Source organism: Pezoporus wallicus, unplaced genomic scaffold (assembly GCF_028554395.1).
Source record: "Pezoporus wallicus isolate ANWC-B61680 ecotype Strahan unplaced genomic scaffold, APGP_CSIRO_Pwel_v1 contig_818, whole genome shotgun sequence".
Taxonomy (NCBI): domain Eukaryota; kingdom Metazoa; phylum Chordata; class Aves; order Psittaciformes; family Psittacidae; genus Pezoporus; species Pezoporus wallicus.
The window spans coordinates 9,730,306-9,750,900 of record NW_026636248.1 but is presented as its reverse complement, the minus strand read 5'-3'; the positions used below and the strand labels follow the sequence as shown (position 1 = coordinate 9,750,900).

General features: G+C 37.8%; 1 protein-coding gene across 3 annotated transcripts in view; it reads right to left on the bottom strand.

Annotated features, from left to right (window-relative positions):
- The window catches only part of CDH10 (cadherin 10), a 93,134-nt gene that overhangs the window by 27,845 nt on the left and 44,694 nt on the right, over positions 1 to 20,595 (bottom strand). For all 3 annotated transcript variants that reach the window (XM_057399427.1, XM_057399426.1, XM_057399428.1), the window contains exon 3: positions 4,545 to 4,839. In XM_057399427.1, the coding sequence (XP_057255410.1) occupies positions 4,545 to 4,839 (295 nt within the window). The remainder of the gene's footprint in view (positions 1 to 4,544; positions 4,840 to 20,595) is intronic.

Below are 20,595 nucleotides of genomic sequence, written 5' to 3'. Positions count from 1 at the left end.
TCCCCCTTGTCCTGTCACTACAGTCCCTAATGAATAGTCTCTCCCCAGCATCCCTGGAGGTCTCCATGCAGCCTTCTCTTCTCCAGGCTGAACAGCTTCAACTTTCTCAGCCTGTCTTCATACGAGAGGTGCTCCAGCCCCCTGATCATCCTCGTGGCCCTCCTCTGGATTTGTTCCAACAGTTCCATGTCCTTTTTATGTTGAGGACACCAGAACTGCACACAACCTCCAGGTGAGGTCTCACAAGAGTAGAGTAAAGAGGCACAGGATCACCAGTTTCAACCTCCAAAGTAATTAAGTACCGGAGATGTGATATACTGATGAATGATATGTGCAAACTTGCTGAAAATGTAAGAAAAGAAATCCAGTATCTCTGAACTCTAGCTCTTATCTGCACTATACAATGTGGCTCTAAAAGCAATGAGGCATATGTAGTAAGATATGCTACAATGTCTGTCTTCTTTCTGGTATTCAGGTAAGCGCATACAGAACATCTCATTACTGTGGTTGAAGTACGCATGTGTATAAATAGACAACACAGTTGCAAACCTGCAGATCAGCTATGTTTTTGACACTTCTTAAAATAGAGATAAGAAGGGGCCCATAAGGATCACCAAGTCCAACTTCCTGCTCCTTGCTGGACTACCTAAAACTATATCATATTACTAAGAGCATCATCCAGACCCTCCTTGAACTCTGACAGGTTTGGTACCATGACCACTTCCCTGGGGAGCCTGTTCCAGTGACTGTGTACCCTCGCTTCCCCTGATGCAGCTTCATTCAATTTCCTCATGCCCTATCACAGTTCACCAGAGAGAGAAGATCAGCACCTATTCCTTTGCTGCCTCCCTTAAGGAAATTGTAGACTTCAATGACCCCTCAGCCTCCCTTCTTCAAGCTGAACAAACCAAGTGACCTCAGCTGCTCCTTGTAAGTGTTGCCCTCGGGACCTTTAACAATCTTGGTTGCTCTCCTCTGGACACACTCATGGTGTGATGTCTTTATTACACTGGGATACCAAAACTGCACATAGTACTCAAGATGGCACCACAGCCATGCAGTGTAGAGTGGGGCAATCACCTTCCTCAACCAGCTAGCTATGCTGTGCTTGATGCACCCCAGGACATGGTTGGCCTTTTTGGCTGCCAGGGCACACAGTTGACTCAAATTCAACTTGTCATCGATCCAGACCTACGGATCTCTTTCCACAGGGCTGCTCTCCCAATCTGTATGCATAACCAGGATTATTCCACCCCAGGTGGAAAATCCTTCACTTGCTGTGATTAAATTTCATATAATTGGTGGCTGCCCAGCCCTCTAACTTGTAAGTTAAGGCCTCTCTACCCTTGAGGAGTCCAGCTCCTCCTAGTTTAGTATCACTGGCAAACTTACTTAATGTACATTTGACTCCTGTATACAAAACATTTCTGAAAACATTTGGGTTTAAAATTAAGCCCTGAGAAAACTCATTGGTGACTGGCCCCCAGCCTGACATAACCCTATTTACTGTAACACCTTCAGCCTGACTTGTCAGCCAATTGCTCATTCAGTGTATTATGGATTTGTCTAGCTGTGTGCTGGAGAGTTTTTCACATAATATTATCAGACAATGAAGTGAGACAGGCCTGTAATTACCAGGGTCTTCCTTCTTTCCCTTCTTGAAAACTGGGACATTTGCATTCTTTCAGTCAACTGGGACCTCTTCACACTTCCAAGACTGAAGACGACTCCCAGATTTCTAATGAATTCTATTTGTCTCAAAAGTTCTACGCAGCGGGTGCTTCTAGAACATTTCTCCCCTTGTCCATTTAGCCTTTAGTTTTGAGATTACAGAGTAGATTTTTTTAAGTTGGAAAATTCAATCAGAAATGAATCAACTTTGAGGAATACCTCTTAAAATCACGACATCCGCTCATGGACCACAGATGAACACATGCCTCTAGGGATCAGCCATAAAGCTAAAAGCCATAAAGTGAAAAGCAAATTCTACCCATGAGATAGTAGTCTAGCAGCTGAAATACCACATTTATGAAATCCAGGAACATGGTAGATTTTAACCTAGTTATAATTCTCTAAATCAAGGTAATTTTATTGACAGAACAGTCTGTTTGTTTCAGTGTAACTATTTGGGCAAGACACAGGGTTGCTACTGCAAATGCATCCAAGATTTTTTTTTTTTCTTTTCTTAACTGTCATCCTGGGTCCAGCAGTAGCAATCATTTTTCTCCTTCCAAGTAGCTGGTGCAGTGCTGTGTTTAGGCTTTAGTCTGAGAAAAACGCTGGTAACACACCAGTATTTTAGTTGTTGCTAAGTAATGCTCACTTTGATCAAGGACTTCTCAGTCTCTCATGCTTTGCCAGTAAGGAGGGGCAAAGAAAACAGGAGGTAGCAGAGACAGGACACCTGACCCAGACTAACCAAAGGGGTATTCTATACCACAGCACGTCATGCCCAGTATATAAACTGGGGGGAGTCACCCGGAAGGCCCAGATCACTGCTCGGGTCGGATTGGGTATCAGTCGGAAGGTGGTAAGCAATTGCTCTGTGCATCACTCAGCACTGTTTTTTTAATTGTTTTTTTTTGTTTGGGTTTGTTTTTTACTCTTTCCTTTTTAATTTTATATTCTCTCTCCCTGTTATTTCCCTTATTAGTAGCAGTAGTAGTAGTTTCATATTATACTTTAGTTACCAGACTGTTCTTACCTCAACCTGTGGGGTTTATATTCCTATGATTCTCCTTCCTATCCTGCCTGGAGATGGGAGGGGAAGGAGAGAGTAAGTGAGCGGCAGCGTGGTTCTGAGTTACCAGCTGGCTTAAACAATGACAACTATCACTGTAATTTTTGGGGTATTTTGCACTTTCAAATTTTTATGATATATGTGGATGTACAGATACTCTGGAACCTCACATCCTAAGTATTTTAGAATCACTGAAATAATGTCTTGGATATTTGAGAACACTTAAGAAGATGATCTTTCTGGAACTGAGACTGACAAAAGTAGGAATAAATAGATCATAACTGAATGTTATAAAATACCATAGTATGTACACACTGAGTCATTTTCTTAAAATCTTTCCTTGAAAATTTTAAGCAATACCTTCTGGAGTTTATAGAAAGAACATAAGAATTAAAGGGAAAGCTTTAAGGCATCTTATTTCAACCCTACTGTAATCTTGCCATATGCTTCTCTAGAAAACGTAGCAATGCTTTTTCAGGATGCTCTGCCTGAAGCTATATACCTTTACAGAAATGCATGATTCTAGAGAACTTATCAGTAAATTAATAAATCAGTATTAACTTTTGTCTATTTTGGAACAGTGAAGAAAGAAGACATTTCAGTTCTTCTCTTAATGTGGACTAGTTCGATGGAATTCCAGTATGGCCCTATGCAATCATCTAATAGATTTCCTCCTCAATCTTTTTTTTTTATTTATCCTTTATACTAAAGGAATGTTTGGACTTTTAGTAATTATTCAATCACAAAATAAAAGCAGATTGAAATATCATATTAAGAATAGAAACACACATTGCTGCACCGCTTGCTAGGGCCATTATCTTTCAGTATTGTATATTTCAGTATGTGTTTTCTTGCACTTTTAATACTTTCCAAAGGCCATGAAACTAAGTACTAAAACTTCAATACTTGTATACATACATGTCTTTGATCTAGTTCAAGCAGTGATAGTAATTAAAATTGTAATAAAGGCCAAAAGAGTTACTGAAGTTATTGTGTGTTTTCTGAATATTAGAACATAGTATTATATCTAGTTATACAATAAATAAATGAATATTATTTTTTTAAAAAGAAACTCTATATGTTTTTAAGCTTTTTTTTTCTAAAGAATTGTATGTACTAATTAATAATAGTTCATATTCCAAAATGCCCTTGTTTCTGAATCTGACCAGCTGGCATGATCTAGGCCACAACTTTGTAGTTAAGAACTCAAAATACATTGCAAACATAAAAAAATTAACTCAAGCAGCTGTTTAAGATGTGTGAAGCTGCCATTCACGAGTGAGTTAAGGAAGGAACTGAAAGCGCAAGAGGATTTGTCCATACACTAAAAAAAAACGAAAGAAAAGAGAATAAAGAAGGTGTCTGCTTTCAAGCAGGGTATCAGCAGCACAGGACTAAACATGTAACTCTCCTCAGCAGCAGAAAGGGAAAGTGGGGACAGCTCTCCATTCAATACTTATCACCACCTGGGACCTCCAGTGAAAATGAAAGAAAAAAATTACTGAGCTTTCAACACACTAGTTTAGTAATCTTATTTTAACAGTTCTCCAGGAGGAGGGTAATTCACCAGTGACTACTTCTATTTATATTTATGTCCCAAATCACTGTAAATTAGTAATTTAAATAGTCCAAGTAGAAATCACAAAAATGTCTTTCTGGATTCAATTTCAGTATTTGAACAAATAAATCACATGAAAAATACTTAACCCATCAGGCAGAATTCTGAGCATGACTGCCTTTTCAGGGGATGGAGAAACTACTCAGCCAGCAACATGGCACAGGTGCCTCAGTATAAAGCACTCACCCACTATTGACATTTCAGGAACACTAGCAGTGTAAATTTCTTCTGGAAATGTTGGTTCATTGTCATTGATATCATGGATTTTGATGACAAACTCAGATTCAGGTTCCACTGGTCTCAGAGTTCTTCTATTAATAGCCTGGGCACGCAGGGTGTAAAAGGCTTTCTCTTCCCTGTCAATTCTCCGAGTAGCATGAATGTCACCTGTTTTCTCATCAATTATAAAAAGAGTACCAGCACCGTCTCCTGATAAAATGTATTTCAGCGATCCATCTCCCTTGTCCTGGTCAGAATGAAGCTGAAAAGGAAGAAAAATCAGAGCATTTTATTTAGAAGTAGTTTATTTGTTTTTAAAATAATTATTCTGTATTAAATAATTCTGTGTACAAAAGAACATGTTTAATACCAACAAAACACAGTAAACTTCAGTCACCATTGACTGGCAGTCATGATGACATACTGAAGCATTTTTTTCCTAACAGCTCCAAGAATCTTTTGACTTGACTGCTGTGGCAGATTTAGCTTTGCAGCAACACCTGTTCTCTGCTAAGAAACCTCTGCAACGCAATTGTTAAAGAAGATTCTTATGTTAATACTGACCTTTTTCTTCCTCAAAGAGATCCTATTAAAAATTCCCAACCTGCTGTGCTAGTTATAAATTCACTACGTAGATAAAGACATGACAGAACACACAACAATTAAGGAAAAGAAACCTGGTTTGATGTCATACTAATTAAAAAAAAATCAAAACACCACATATTATTTATCTTTCTCCTAAATTGGAGAACATTTCATTTCAAGTTATTATCATTTTCACTCCATCAACTAATGTAAGTAGCCTGAAGGAAAGAAACAAATTTATTAAGCATTCAGTATTGATTTAATACTCATTATGTAAGTAATATAAAGCTTAACTTCATCTCTTAATGACCTGTGGTACTGACCAATTTTAGTACACCCATAACAAAACAAAAAAAAAGAAATCAATATTACATTGCTTTGTTCAGAACAGCAACGCGGCTGGTTCATTCGATCTTTTGCATACACTAACCATGATTTCTGTTGGAAAGTTCCTTCCAGTTTCACTGATTGCATAATTAACTGAAAGAATTTGGCATTCAGATTTATTTTCAGCAAGAAATGTATACTTTTTTCTTTTGGAGTTCAGCAGAAGTTTCAAATCAAGTAGAAGCTCTGATTACAAAAATGAACTGCAAATATACTTGCAGTGTTCCTTGCAGAATCCTGGATCGAAGCATTTTTGGTAGAAATTCAGAAATTTATCATGGTTCTGAACTTTGATTTTCTAAATAAGGAAACTTTCAGTTCAGAAATAAACCTTGGGAAGGAAACACTGTAAATATTTATCAAAGAATGACAAACTTTACTTACATTACATATGTGTACGTTTACTTTACAAAATATTTCATTAATCTTTATTTGATTCTAAAATGAAGAGTAGGAAAGTAGATGTTAAGAGGAATCTTTCCCAAATACATCTTATTTTTTAATTTGCCTTCTGTTTCTCTTGCTGAATTCAAACTGAACCTTTCAGGCCATTCTTACTCCTTTTTTGGGAGTGAACTGTGAACTTTAACCCCTCATGCTCTTCTCTTGATGGCCCATTAAAGCTGTGACTTCTCACCTTCCTAAGTAACATTCTTTTTAGGGGACTGGACAGTATCTTGCAGGCTGCAGCCCATTATGTAATGGCATTTAGTGTAACTAGTTCTCAAAAGGCTTTAAGTGTTTTCTTCTCTAGAGAGGAGGCACCACCTTATCTTCAAACATATCGTGGTATCAGAGCTTACTAGTGGTCCATGACCAGCATGGTATAATACAGTATTTTCACAGCAGAATGATGAACAGCAATTACAGGAGGTTGCTCCTCCTTAGACATGTGTGCTAGAAATACAAAACAAAGGACTGTTTGCGCAAGAAAGATTGGGAGGAGGAAGAAAATCTTTAAATTAAATGCAGTTTTCTCATGTGCTTTCCAAAGACAGATCTGGTATTACAGATTCTTACAAAAGTTGATGATAGTACATTGAGGCTGCAATGCCTGTTCTTTTATTCAGAAATCAGTAGAGTCTGGAAAAATCCATTCTGATAAATTCTCTATCTCCAGAATAGCATAACCCCATGCAAACAGTTCCCAGGAATATTTAACTCATGAATCATGCATGTAAATTGTTTTGGAGCGTGATAGTTATCAAAAGCATACCAGGAACTTGTAAAAAAAAATTTAGTAATTCCAGTAAGCATATTCTGATGCCCGAGAATGCTGCTTGGCACTAGAAGCACAAACACAGTGTAGTGATCAGAACTAAATCAGAAAATGAAGAAAACCCCTACACCACATATATATATATATATATATGAACAGTTTCAAACAACTATATTTTTATCCAAATCTGGATTTAGAGCTAAATTTTTCAGCATACTTATTTGTCTAATACGTAAGGTAGCATCAATGTTGATGGTTTCTTACTGCTCCTCTGTAGCTAGGTGCATGTCAAAAATTTTTCCTAAGCTGATTTGGAAGTTTACTTACTAAGTAAAAAATTCTTACTAAGCTGACGTTTTTGTGCTACTCACCTCCTACCTTCACCAAATTCAAATTTTATAGCTTTTTTTCAATTATATTAGCCAAAACACTGGAAAAGGAGCTGAATATAAGATTCTGAGACATCCACATAAAGGCTTTGAGGGAGCTGGTAGTTGCATTTCTGAGTAACACATTTATAAGGAATATCAACCTGCATAGTTCAGAACAACAATTGAAGCTATAACACTTTGCATTTTCTAAAGAATGTTGATAATTTCACTTTGGATTGGTAATCCAGTTTGAATTTTATGCCTACATATAACAGTCTATCGTTGTTGTAGGAAAACTTCAAATTCAGAATGACATTTCAGAAGGTCTTGTGGGTGCCCAGGAAATAAAAAGCTATATATATGACAAACAAGGCTTCCAGAGATAACTAAAGGAGTGAAAATGTGTATTATGTGTAAGTTAGAAAAAGAATAACTCTTATTTCATTTTCTTAGCTCTTCATGCAATCCATACATTATCAGAGGGCTCAAGAACGCTAAAGACCAAGTGCTTGACAGCCTTTAACACTGAATCTTTACCCAGTTCTGAAATGCATGAGCTGTGTGTCAGACAGCACTGCAAAGTTTTGTCATTTTACTCTAGTATTAAAAGAAAGTTCTGCAAAATATTTCTCTGCTACTTTTAGTATAAAGTGTTTCCTATAGATATTTTGGCTAATGGGCATCTGTGATTCATGTCAGCCAAGCTGAGAAAAAGAGAGACATCTGTTTCATTTAGAAATTTTATTGCACAAAATGATCAGCTGTGAAGATGTGGTTTTGTTTTTGTATCTGTCACTGATATTTTGCAAACTCCCGTTTCAGTGAATTTTTTTGCTGTTCTTCCACAGAAACACTTCCTTTTTCAGCTGTCAGTGAAACGTACTTTATATATAGTTTTTTCTCACTGTATAAAAACCAGGGCATCTGTTGGTTTTATTATATATAGCCCCATTTCATCTTACAGGAACTGCAATTACTGTGAAACACAATTTTGCATATCTGTACATCTACCTAAATTGGTGTAACAAACTTTTAAATTGAGAAAGATTTCATATACATGAAAAAGGAAGGTACTGTAAACCACTGGATATTATTAATTCTGTTGCTAAAGAGAAGATAGTTAAAATTAGAGATGGTAACAAAATGGATTGTTATGTGAATGCTTAAAAAGTAACTGAGTTACCAATCCAAGAAAGAGAGAAAAACATGTTTTAAATGATGGATTTCTTTTTTCATTAATTGCAAGAAAAAAACAGTTCATGAATATATATTATCTTATTCTTAAAGGTAATGCAACCAAAAATAAAATGAGCTAATGAAAAGATGCCACAATCAAATTCAGCTCCGTATCTTTTAGATCTGTAAAAGATCATTGTGAAACGTCTTTCAGAAGTCTTTAGATGAAGAACATAAAAATTCTGCTTTAAAAATTAGTTGAAAATTATAATGTGTGGATTCTATGTTAACTGAGTTCCAGTGATTAAAATCAAACCTGCTAATTACAGCAGTGTGGGTTTTCTTACCCCCACACACTTTGAAGTCCATCACAGTCTGAAATCTACTGATTGAATATAAAGGTCACGGACTTTTTTTGAATACCATACAAAGTGTTAATCCTATTTTCACAAAAAAAAAACAGAAGATGCTACTGTGGAAAACAGAGAGAAGATTAGTTTAGTCAGATATTTTAACATGCAAACTACTTCTGGAATTGGAGATTATTTATGACAACGCCAGAGGAAGACTTTAAGATTTGTCACACCTATTTCCGTTTGAATTTCAGATTCAGAAGTCCCTCTATGAATTTTCAGTGATTGGTATTCAGATAACTAGAGACCAGAATATATGATTAACCAGCCTTTAGCATGAATTCTTACTGTAGGCATTAATACAGCTCAATATGATTTTTATCTTAATTTAATATGCTATATCATATAGGAGAACTTCCAATCATAGACTCATAGAGTGGTTACAGCTGGAAAGGACCTTAAGATCATTTAATTCCAACCCCCCGTTTATGGGCAAGGATGCCTCACACTAGACCACGTTGCCCGAGGCTCTGTCCAGCCTGACAGAGTTTACAGTTTTCTATACTCTTTTCCAAATAACAGACTATTCCATTATCTCACTAAACACATTTTTACTCTCCTACTCTATAATAGTAATTTTTATTTGTCAAATCTAGAAAATGGGATTCTACTTTCTTCTGCAATATGTTTGTCAACATTTCAATTTAATCCAAGTATCACAGAAACAATGAGACCTCAGTACACTCCTGAATTACTCTTTTTATATTTTATTCAAACAAGTCCTTAATTTCTCTTAATTTTGACGTCAAATTTCAGGGAAAATTTAGCCTATTAAAATGTAACCTATGAGCTGTTTTCTAAGTAATCACATTAGCCATGTGATGCCAAAATATACCTGCAGAAGCGTTCACAATTTCACTCTGAGTTTCAAGAGCACATATAATATTAGCAGATTCAACAGAATAGAATAATAATGATAGTCTCTCTAAACATAATCTCAACAGTGAGCAGATTTACATGAAATCAGCAGAAAATAGTTGATACAGAATTCCCACAATGAACATATTTATTTTAGCCATCATGAACTGAATTATTAAATGATGCAATTGAACATTAGCTACTCTTATTTCAAAAGACTTTCAAAATAGCTCATATCCTGTGCCATAGTCTCTTTGTTGCCAGATTTAACCATCATGGCTTTGAGCCAGATTTTACCCACCAAAGAGATTCACTTACTTCAATTTATCCTTTAGGTAACATTTAAAGAAAATCTCTTCAGTGATGCAAGGTTTTGAAATAAGTTTTAATGAGACATGTCACACATTTCATTTTCTCACCCAGTTATGTTGTCACTTTGCCAGTCCTGTGCTATTGTGTGTTATTTAAAACGGGAGACAAGCGAAAAGGAAAAAGGCACATTTCAAAAGGAAAACTTTTGTGAGACTTTGAAAGATAAAGTGAGAGCAAACTAAAATGGAAGCATAGCAAGCAATGCAATATGAGGAGACCTCTGAAATTCTTTTGTTTGCTGAGAAGTAGCAACAAACAGAAATTAAAAAGTCCAGTCTGCAGTGCATTTTCAGATTATATCAGTTTACTTTAAATTTATTCATTATACAAAGGAAAGATAAAAATCATTGTTACCATTTTTATTAAGAAACATTAGAGTAGTTCCTTGCTGTTCAAGATTTTTGTTTGCTCCTACCAATGTTTTAAAATAGTAAGAGATAAATTAAAATTAATAATAAGTTTAGGATTTCTTTCCACATCCCTGGTGAGTCAGTATCTATGACAGGATTAGAAATATTATTTTCCCAGCTCCCTAAAATCTTCATGACAAAGTGATATCATCTTCAAGATTCTCCGTTTCCACAAAATAATCATACAGTAAAGGTATTTTTTCATCACTAGACTTGGATTTTTGCTCATTACTGTAGCTTTTTCAAAATGCTTCACAATCTGGAGAAGGTAGATGGTCCTGTCACTGACAAAATGTTCTAGGAGTTCGCCTGAGAAAGGCAGTTTCTTTTTTTTACAACACATCACACGAGCAACGAAGAATCTTACACAGATGCACTGAGTCAACATTCCAATAAACAAACTCCCTCCTCAAGCCAAGGTCTTTAGCTGATGTTCAGAGAGCTAGAACAAAAAAGTTTCAGCTTCATTAGATTGTTGCAGCTTCTATACCACAAGGCACACAAGCATTGAGCTAGCATGATCTAGAGACTAATTGAATTTCATACACCAAAGAGCTCTTGCATGAGCCAATATGCATGATCTCTTCCAATTTTATTGCAGTAAACACAGTCCATACACCAGGTGGACACAGAAAGTAGAGAAGTGCAGTGAAACTGAAGGATTAAGTAGTTTGCAGAACAGTATCTCTATTCCACCAAGAATTGGCCTAGAAAGTCTAATAAGCTAAAGCAATACATATCTTTCATTTACTGAATTCAGAACAGCTTTTATATATTCAAAAGCTTTGGTTTCGTCTGTTTAGCTTTGGTTTTCTTAAAAGGAAAAGTCACTACTAATCCTCATGTTCTCTGCATTAATGACAACAAAGAGCTAACTAAGAAGCAATTTCAGGTAATTCCTTTTTTTTGTTAAAAAGATGTATTTTCTTTTTTTTATTATAGCTTATATATGTTTTCCTAAAGTATTTGCATTATTAACAATATAACCATTAAAACAGTATTAGTTTTTTATATATCCTAATTTACAATTTTATTTATCCTAATTTATAATTTTCACTATAGATAAAAAGCATTACATGCTTTTTAAACAAATGCGGAACACTATTAAGAATAGTAATGCTTAGTTCATTCCTGACGCTGGAGGCCATTTAAAAACACATTAAATAAGACCGTCTTTGTTTCCTCCTGAAATCACCATAACATGTAGCTTGGTAAGAGCTGTGAAGATTTTCTATCTTTATTATGTGTTCATTTCTCTTAATGAATATTCTAAACTATATATACATATGTATATCTTTGGAAGAGATCTATTTAAAGGAAACAACAAATATACCACAGAAAACTGAATGACAACGTCTTCCTACCAGGAAATGGAAAGTGACAGCTAAGGTCGGGGGGTGTGTGTGTGTGTATATATATATATATCATAGAACCATAGAATAGTTAGGGTTGGAAAGAACCTTAAGATCATCAAGTTCCAACCCCCCTGCTATGGGCAGGGACACCTCACATTAAACCATATATATATATTAGAATTAAGGAATAAAAAAACATTAAGTGGATATTTAAATGATTTCCCAGTGATATCCATGATAATCATAGAATCATAGAATGGTTAGGGTTGGAAAGGACCTTTAGATCATCTAGTTCCAAGCCCCCTCCCACTAAACCATCTCACCCAAGGCTCTGTCCAACCTGGTCTTGAACACAGACAGGGACAGAGCATTCATAACCTCCCTTGGCAACCTATTCCAGTGCCTCACCACCCTAACAGGAAAGAATTTCCTCCTTATATCCAATCTAAACTTCCCCTGTTTAAGTTTTAACCCGTTACCCCTTGTCCTGGCGTAAAATTTAATCCCAAAAAAGGGAAGAAGAGAGAGTAGACATATTTTTCATATGTCTCAGGAAGGTAATGATGAATCTGAAATGATGCTACACCTAATATTGTAAGATTTCAAACAATGAGGGACAAAGATGTCTTCAATAAATCTTGGCTTCATTTATATCACAATGACATCAGTGAGGCTATTTATGTAATAGAGGCATATTCCAGAAGCAATGTACTGATATCTTAAAACCCTACAGATGTAGTCAGGATTTAAAGGTAGATCTGTGAGAGAAGAGAGGTGGAAAATGTGTAAACCCTTAAACGTAACTCACGCTTTTATTACCCATCAGTTTTCCCTCTCCTTTTCGTAAATTACGAAATCCATTATTCTAGAGAATAATATTTTCAAAAAAAAAACCAACTAGCTAAATACCAATTACTAAGAAAAGAAGTTACAGTTTCAATCATAAGATACAATTACATTACAGAAGGGCTGAGGATTGTAAGGATCTCTTCAGGTCATCTGTTCAACCCGCCCCTCTTCAAGCAGGGCCACCTAGACCCTGTTACCCAGGACAATGTCTAGACAGATATTGAGTATCTCTAATGATGGAGGCTCCACACCCTCTTTGGGCAACCTGTGCCAGTGTTCAGCCACCCTCACAGGGCAGAAGTGTTCCCTGGTTTTCAGAGGGAACCACCTGCATTTGATTTGTGCCCACTGCCTCTGGTCCTGTCACCTGGCATCACTGAAAAGAATCTGGGTCTGTTCCCTTTGCACCCTTCCTTCAGGTGTTCGTAAATATTGCTAAGATCTCCCCTGAGCCTTCTCTCCATTAGGGAAGAGAGTTAAAGCACTCTCAGCCTTTCCTCATAAGTGAGGTGCTCCAGTCCCTATATCATACTTAAAGCCGTCCTTCGCTGGAGTTTTTCCAGTATGTCCCATGTCTCTCTTGTAATAGGGTGTCCAGCACTGGACACAGCAGTCCAGGAGTGGCCTCGTAAGTATTGAGCAGAGGAGAAGGATCCCCTCCCTTGACCTGCTGGCAGTACTTCACCTACTGCAGCCAGTAGCCTTCTTTGCAGCAAAGGCACCTAGCTGGCACCTGGTTCATCCTGGTGACTACTAGAACCACCAGGGTCTTTTCTGCCAAGCTGCTTTCCAGTTGGTCAGCCCCCAGCATATCCTGGTGTCTGGGACTGTGCCTGCCTAGATGCAGGACTCTGCACATAGAATCATAGAATAGTTAGGGTTGGAAAGGACCTCAAGATCATCTAGTTCCAACCCCCCTGCCATGGGCAGGGACACCTCCCGCTAAACCATGCCACCCAAGGCTCTATCCAACCTGGCCTTGAACACCACCAGGGACGGAGCACTCACAACCTCCCTGGGCAACACATTCCAGTGCCTCATCACACTAACAGGAAAGAATTTGTTCCTTGTATCCAATTTAAACTTACCCTGTTTAAGTTTTAACCCGTTACCCCTTGTCCTTTCACTACAGTCCCTAATGAATAGTCCCGCTTCAGCATCCGTATAGCCCCACTTCAGATACTGGAAGGCTGCTATGAGGTCTCCAAGCAGCCTCCTCTTCTCCAGGCTGAACAGCCCCAACTTCCTCAGCCTGTCTTCATACGGGAGGTGCTCCAGTCCCCTGATCATCCTCATGGCCCTCATCTGGACTTGTTCCAACAGTTACAAGTTCTTTTTATGTGGAGGACACCAGAACTGCACACAATACTCCAGGTGAGGTCTCATGAGAACAGAGTAGAAGGGCAGGATCACCTTGTTCAATCTGCCGGTCACACTCCTTTTGATGCAGCCCAAGATACGGTTGGCTTTCTGGGCTGCAAGCGCACACTGCCGGCTCATTTTCATTTTCTGATCGACCAACACCCCCAAGTCCTTCTCTGCAGGGCTTCTCTGAATCTCTTCTCTGCCCAACCTGTAGCTGTGCCTGGGATTGCTTCAACCCAGGTGTAGGACCTTGCACTTGACATGGTTAAAGTTCATGAGGTTGGCATCAGCCCACCTCAGAAGTGTGTCAAAGTCCCTCTGGATGGCATTCCTTCCCTCCAGCGTATCAACTAAACCACATGGCTTGGTGTCATCAGAAACTTGCTGAGGGCGCACTGAATCCCACTGTCCATGTCACCAACAAAGATGTTGAACAAGACCGGTCCCAGTACCGATCCCTGAGGGACACCACTCGTTACTGGTCTCCAGGTGGACATTCAGCCATTGACCACAACTCTGTGTGCAGCCAGCCAGTTCTTTATCCACCGAGTGGTCCATCCATCAAATTGATGTCTCTCCAATTTAGAGACAAGGATGTCATGTGGGACAGTGGTGTCGAACGTTTTACACAAGTCCAGGTAGATGATGTCAACTGCTCTACCCCTGTCCATCAGTTCTGTAGCCCCATCATAGAAGGCCACCAAATTGGTCAGGCAGGATTTCCCCTTAGTGAAGCCATGCTGCCTGTCTCCAAGCACTTTGTTGGTTTTCATGTGCCTTAGCATGCCTTCCAGGAGAATCTGCTCCAAGATTTTGCCAGGCACAGAGGCGAGACTGACTGGTCTGTAATTCCCCAGGTCATCCATTTTCCCCTTCTTGAAAATGGGGTTATATTTCCCTTTTTCCAGTCGTCGGGAACTTCACCTGACAGCCATGATTTTTCAAATATTATAGACAGTGACTTAGCAACTTCATCTGCCGGCTCATTCAGGACCCGCGGATGGATTTCATCAGGTGCCATGGACTTGTGTACGTTCAGGTTCCTAAGACGGTCTTGAACCAGATCCTCTCCTACAGTGGGCCTAGGGTCTTCATTCTCACAGTCCCTGCGTCTGCATTCCAAGACTTGCTGTCTGTAGAGTTCCTGTCTGTAGAGTGCTTCATCCACAGATTCCTCTTGGTCAGGCAGTCTGTAACAGAACCCCACAATAATGCCCCTCATAGCTGTTCTCCCTTTAACCCTGACCCACAAACTCTCTGTTGACTTCACCTGGGCCTTCATGATGTTCCTGTCAGCCCATTTCTCCAGCTTGATGAGGTCCCTGTAGATGGCAGCACTACACTCTGGCATTATCAGCCACTCCTAGTTTTGTGCCATCTGAAAACTTGCTCTACCCTAATGAACCTGGTCCAGTGGAGGCTGTCCTGGAAAGGGCTGGGAGCATTTATCTGCAATGGCACCTTGTAGACATCTTATGGACACCTCAATTATGTACAGAATTACAATTACATAGTGAAATTTAAGTGGATTTTATCAGTTTTGTATTAAGACTAGGTAGGTAGCTATGATTCACATTTAAATTAAAACTTCTCCTACCATAGCAGCATATTATATTCCACTATCAGATTAAAATACCAAAATAATCAGACTTGGATAAAAATTTTGGCTCAGATCACACAGAGTATTACCTGTTACATATATACATAAAAGACAGCATCAGATCAGTGAACTCTATTCCTCAACTACTTTTACACGATATATGGCATAAAGCCCATCCTGATATTTGCTGGTACAAATTAAGAACCAAACTACATTGTAATTGTTTTCCTTTGCGATATTAATTGCTGTATTCAAAAATGTGGTCTATGTACTACATCACTGATGAAAAATTATTTCTAACTTATGTGAACTCTGGTAATCAGCCGATAGGCCCGGTCAATATTTCCGTCAAAACTTGCATGACTTCTCCGGTATTTGTAAGACATCAGAAGCATGCTTTTCCTAATCTCCCTTTTCCTAATTTCCAATAAAATATATTATATTGGTTATGCTGTTGGTGTTTGGGTTTTCTTCACTGTTTGGGTTGTTTGGTTTTTGCTGTTTTGTTTCTTTTTTTAAATCTTCTTAGTTTGGAGATTTATCCTGCTTTATCATTTATACCAAAAATTCCTATTCTTTTATATTTGTCTATAGAACCATAGGGAATTTTTGCCATTTTTTTTTTTTTTTAAGAATTAAGCCTGTTCCTGAAGCTTTAGTTCTTGCCTTGTGCACTAGTAGCACCTACTTTTTTCTTTTGGAAGTAAAAAGAATTGTATACCGTTTGTAGAATCATAGGGTTGGAAAGCACCTTAAGGTCATCTAGTTTCAACACCCCTGCCATGGCCAGGGACACCTCACACTAAACCATGCCACCCAAGGCTTTGTACCACCTGGCCTTGAACACTGCCAGGAATGGAGCATTCACAACTTCCCTGGGCAATCCATTCCAGTGCCTCACCACCCTAACAGGAAAGAACTTCTTCCTTGTACGCAATCTAAACTTTCCCTGTTCAAGTTTTAACCTGTTACCCCTTGTCCTATCACTGCAGTCCCTAATGAAGAGTCCCTCCCCAGCATCCTTCTAGGCCCCCTAAAGAAACTAGAAAATTCCTAGAAAAACTTCCTAATTCTGTTTATGGTACACAGTCTTCACAGCACTTGAAATATTATTTCTTGATCCTTCAGTTACTTTGTCTTCTGTAGCACACCATTATCCCTTTCTGGCAAATACACCAGTATTACTGAAATTTCTACCATTATTCTTAAATATTAAGCCTTGATTAATCCCATGCAGCTCTTTTCAGTGTCACACTGCTCAGCAGTCCTCTAGCTATTGCATTTATTTTATTTAGCTTTTACTAGACAACATGACATTCCTGACACATAGCCAATGGTCTGTCACATAACCTGACATAACTAAAGAGATAATTATCATTTTCCTTATCTTCCAACTGTATTAGTTATCTAGCAAATTCATTACCCTTTTCGAATGACCAAAGACATCTTTCTGAGTGCTAAAGGTATTTTTAAGTCCTCTGAGGAATCCCCTCCACTGGCACCCTCACTAGCATCACTATGTAAAAATGTGGTCATACTCTTGCACAGTACTTCTTACAGGTGACAGGCATTTTCAAAGTACAGGAGGACTGCTCCATGAAAATTTGCAAATAAAAACATTAGTATCAATTTACAAAAGTCCTGTATCTTTCCTGGCTCCGCTCCATCATAGGTACTATTTGGCTATACCCATTTAGCCTCTCCTGAAGCTCATATATTCTATTTGTCACATTAATTTAATGTTTCACAAGTACCTCCACTTCATTAAAAGTTTTCTTAAATTTAAGTAACATGGCTTGGAAAACTGCATAACCCTGTCTATCTTTTCTCTTTCCTTCCTCAAAATAGATTTTCTGCAAAATGACATTTCTTTAAATTCCTACTCTTTAAAAAATTCAAATAGAACCCTCATTTTTTTTCTCCCTGCTTACCTCACCTTTTACATAGTTGCATTAGTCATTTTTCTCACCATTAAAATTTAAAATATCATTTTTATCATTTTGTACTAAGCTAATTAATAGCCACGATTGCTAAGTAGTAATACTTTCTGATTATTTGATTATTATATTCATGTCAAAATAATATTCCTTAAATAATTCTACTTCTTAGAGATCCCATTTGTAGTGGAATTAGCAATCATAAAGATGGAGACTCAGAAATTTTAATTTATGTGTATTTTATATCAAATGCCATATCTCAAAAAAGGGTACTCAGAAGTTCTTTTTAGAAGATGGAGTTCTTAATAGAAGTAAGAAATCTTTATTGCTACTTCATGTCTGCATATCAGGTGTAATTTATTCTACTAATTTATTCTAAGATTTATTCTACTAATCACTGTATTGTAGCATTCTAAATCATATGTCATTATAAAAACTGATTAAAACTTTTTAGGAAAAAAGCAGAAAAGTATTTTTATGACATAAAACAGTTTTTAAACTTAATGGGAGAAAAGACAGTTATATGTATATAGATATTTAGAAGGTCATCTGCATTTGATTTAAAAACAAAATAAAATCAAGAGACAGAGGGGAAAAATAAAGGCCTTAAAGGATCAGCCTTTGAACTGCTGCTGAAACTACTGGCTATTTATACATTTATCATGGTAAAAAAGGTGTAGGTCAAAAATTTCTAAAGCTCTCTTTTCTATCATGTTTTTTAATTCCTTGAATGAATGCATGAATGTACTGTGGTGAAGCAAACTCTACTTTTCCTGATCTATGACTCTGAATATAGATAATTTCAGTTTTATCAGTTCTTTCTTTTTTGGAATATCTTTTTTGTGACAATCAGGCACAATTTTAAAATTAAAAGAAAAACTGAACTGAAAGGAACTGGGGAGCTCAGAGTAAACTACTCCCCTGTTTCTTTCTTGTACTATTTTGAAACATGTTGCCATTTTAAAAGCAATACCTAATCAGATACAACCTCCGAGTTTGGAAACCACCCAAGAGAGATACAACTCTTCTCTCTGAAGGCAGCAAAATGCATCTTATTGGCGATTTTACACCTCTTGGAAGGTGTCATAGCTTAGACCATCTTCGCTCTAAATCTTCCCAACAACTGATCAACAGTATTGCAGGGTTTTTCTTGGAAAGAGCAGAATTATCTCTTTTAGAAATTAGTTTCAAAATGGCAAATCCCTGCTATTAGGGGATTATTAAGTGAAAAAATACCCAAACACATTTCAAAGTAGTTTTCTCAGAGGCTGAGAATGGCAGTGGCAGAAAACCTATCCCAGTAACTAGTAGGACCATACTGAACATTCAGTATCATCACTTAGAGTTCTCATCAAATTGATAAATGTCTTGCACTCAAGCATCAATGTGAAAGAAAAAGTTAATTTAATTTTCAACTGATTAATAACTCTGTTTAGTAGAATTTATTGTTTCAAGACTTATTTCCCAAACTTTGTACTCCCTACAAGAAACAGTATACAGTTTTAGTTTGTTTTCCTTAAGGAGATAAAGCAAATAATGATTAAAACCACCTCATGTTTTCCAGGATCTACTGCATCTTCCACGCACTGAATTTCAATTAAAGACCACTAATAGTGTTAAACTTATGTTTAACAGTGTTAAACTCATTAAATATAATACCTAAGGTCACATAGAGGCCAAGGAGAAATAAGAACAGAGTATCAAATTAGCATTTGCTTGAAAGTTGAGCAAATATAACTTTTAGAGATGACACCTTGCTTCATTCACTATAACTCTTCCAGCTATTATTACTTTTAATAGTATGCAAAGTACACATAAAACTGTACCACAGAAGTGAAAAAAAGCCCTGGATTTAGTGTTTAACTTCAAGCTGTTGTCTAGAAGCAGATTTACTTTTGTCTACCTAAGACAAAGATATGTCTACCTGAGCAGCGTCTCACAGTTATTTTTCATGCGGTTCTTCTCTATTTTGGAGTCTTGTAGTCTCAGAGCACGGTTACTGTCTTCTTGAGACCATGGTTCAGTTTTGTCATCAGGGCATCACTTGACATGTGACTCAGGGTTGTCTGGCAGTTAGGTAGGTATAGAGATACATGGTATGAACCTGGAACAAACACTGATTTCATTGCCAGTGAAGATTTGGTGCAGATACAAACCTGGAACCATGGCATTTCCCCTCTTTCACCATGCTAGTTGTTAAAGAAGACAAGAAGACGCATGCATTTTTTTACAGCTAGATTAGCTCTATTAGCCAGAGAGTTTTTCCCTAGCAGAACCCATGAAGGCATTGGCAACCTCTGAGCTCTCTTCCTTGTGTCCAACTTATACAGTAATAAAAATATGCAACACACTACCTTTCAGTTCTGTCAAAACAGATATTCTCTGCTAAGATAGTTTGGATGACACCACTGTTAGACTACTTTTTCTTCTTTTTTTGGTTTACTGTTTTCATTTTTCTATCCTTGCCTATGTTCTTCCTTGCTTTCTGATATGCTGTAGCACAGAATCATGTAGTTCCAACCACCCTGCCATGGGCAGGGACATACTCCACTAGACCAGGCTGTTCATAGCCCCAGCCAACCTGGTTTTGAACACTGCAAGGGACAGGGGATCCAGAACTCCTAGGGGCAACCTGTTTCAGTGTCTCACCAACCTCACAGTAAAGCATTTCTTTCTTAAATCTAATCTACATCTACACTCTTGCAGCTTGTCTTATTACTACTGGCTCTTATAAAAAGTCTCTCTCCAGATTTCTTGTAGGCCCCCTTTAGGTACTGGAAGGTTGCTATAAGGTCTTCCCCAAGCCTTCTAGTCTCCAAGCTGAACAAGCCCTACTCTTTCATCTTGTCTTCATAGCAGAGGTGCTCCAACCCTGTGATCATCTCTGTGGCAACCACACACTGCCTGGTCAAGTTGAGCTTCTCATCAAGCAACACCCACAAGTCCCTCTTTTCATGACTACTGTCAATACAGTCTCTTCCAAGCCTGTATTTGTTCTTGGGATTGCCCCAGTGCAGGACCTTGAACTTGACCTTGTTGAACTTCACGAGGTTTACACTGGCCCACCTCTCAAGCCTTTACAAGGTCCCTCGAATGACAACTCTTCCCTCCAGCTTGGTGT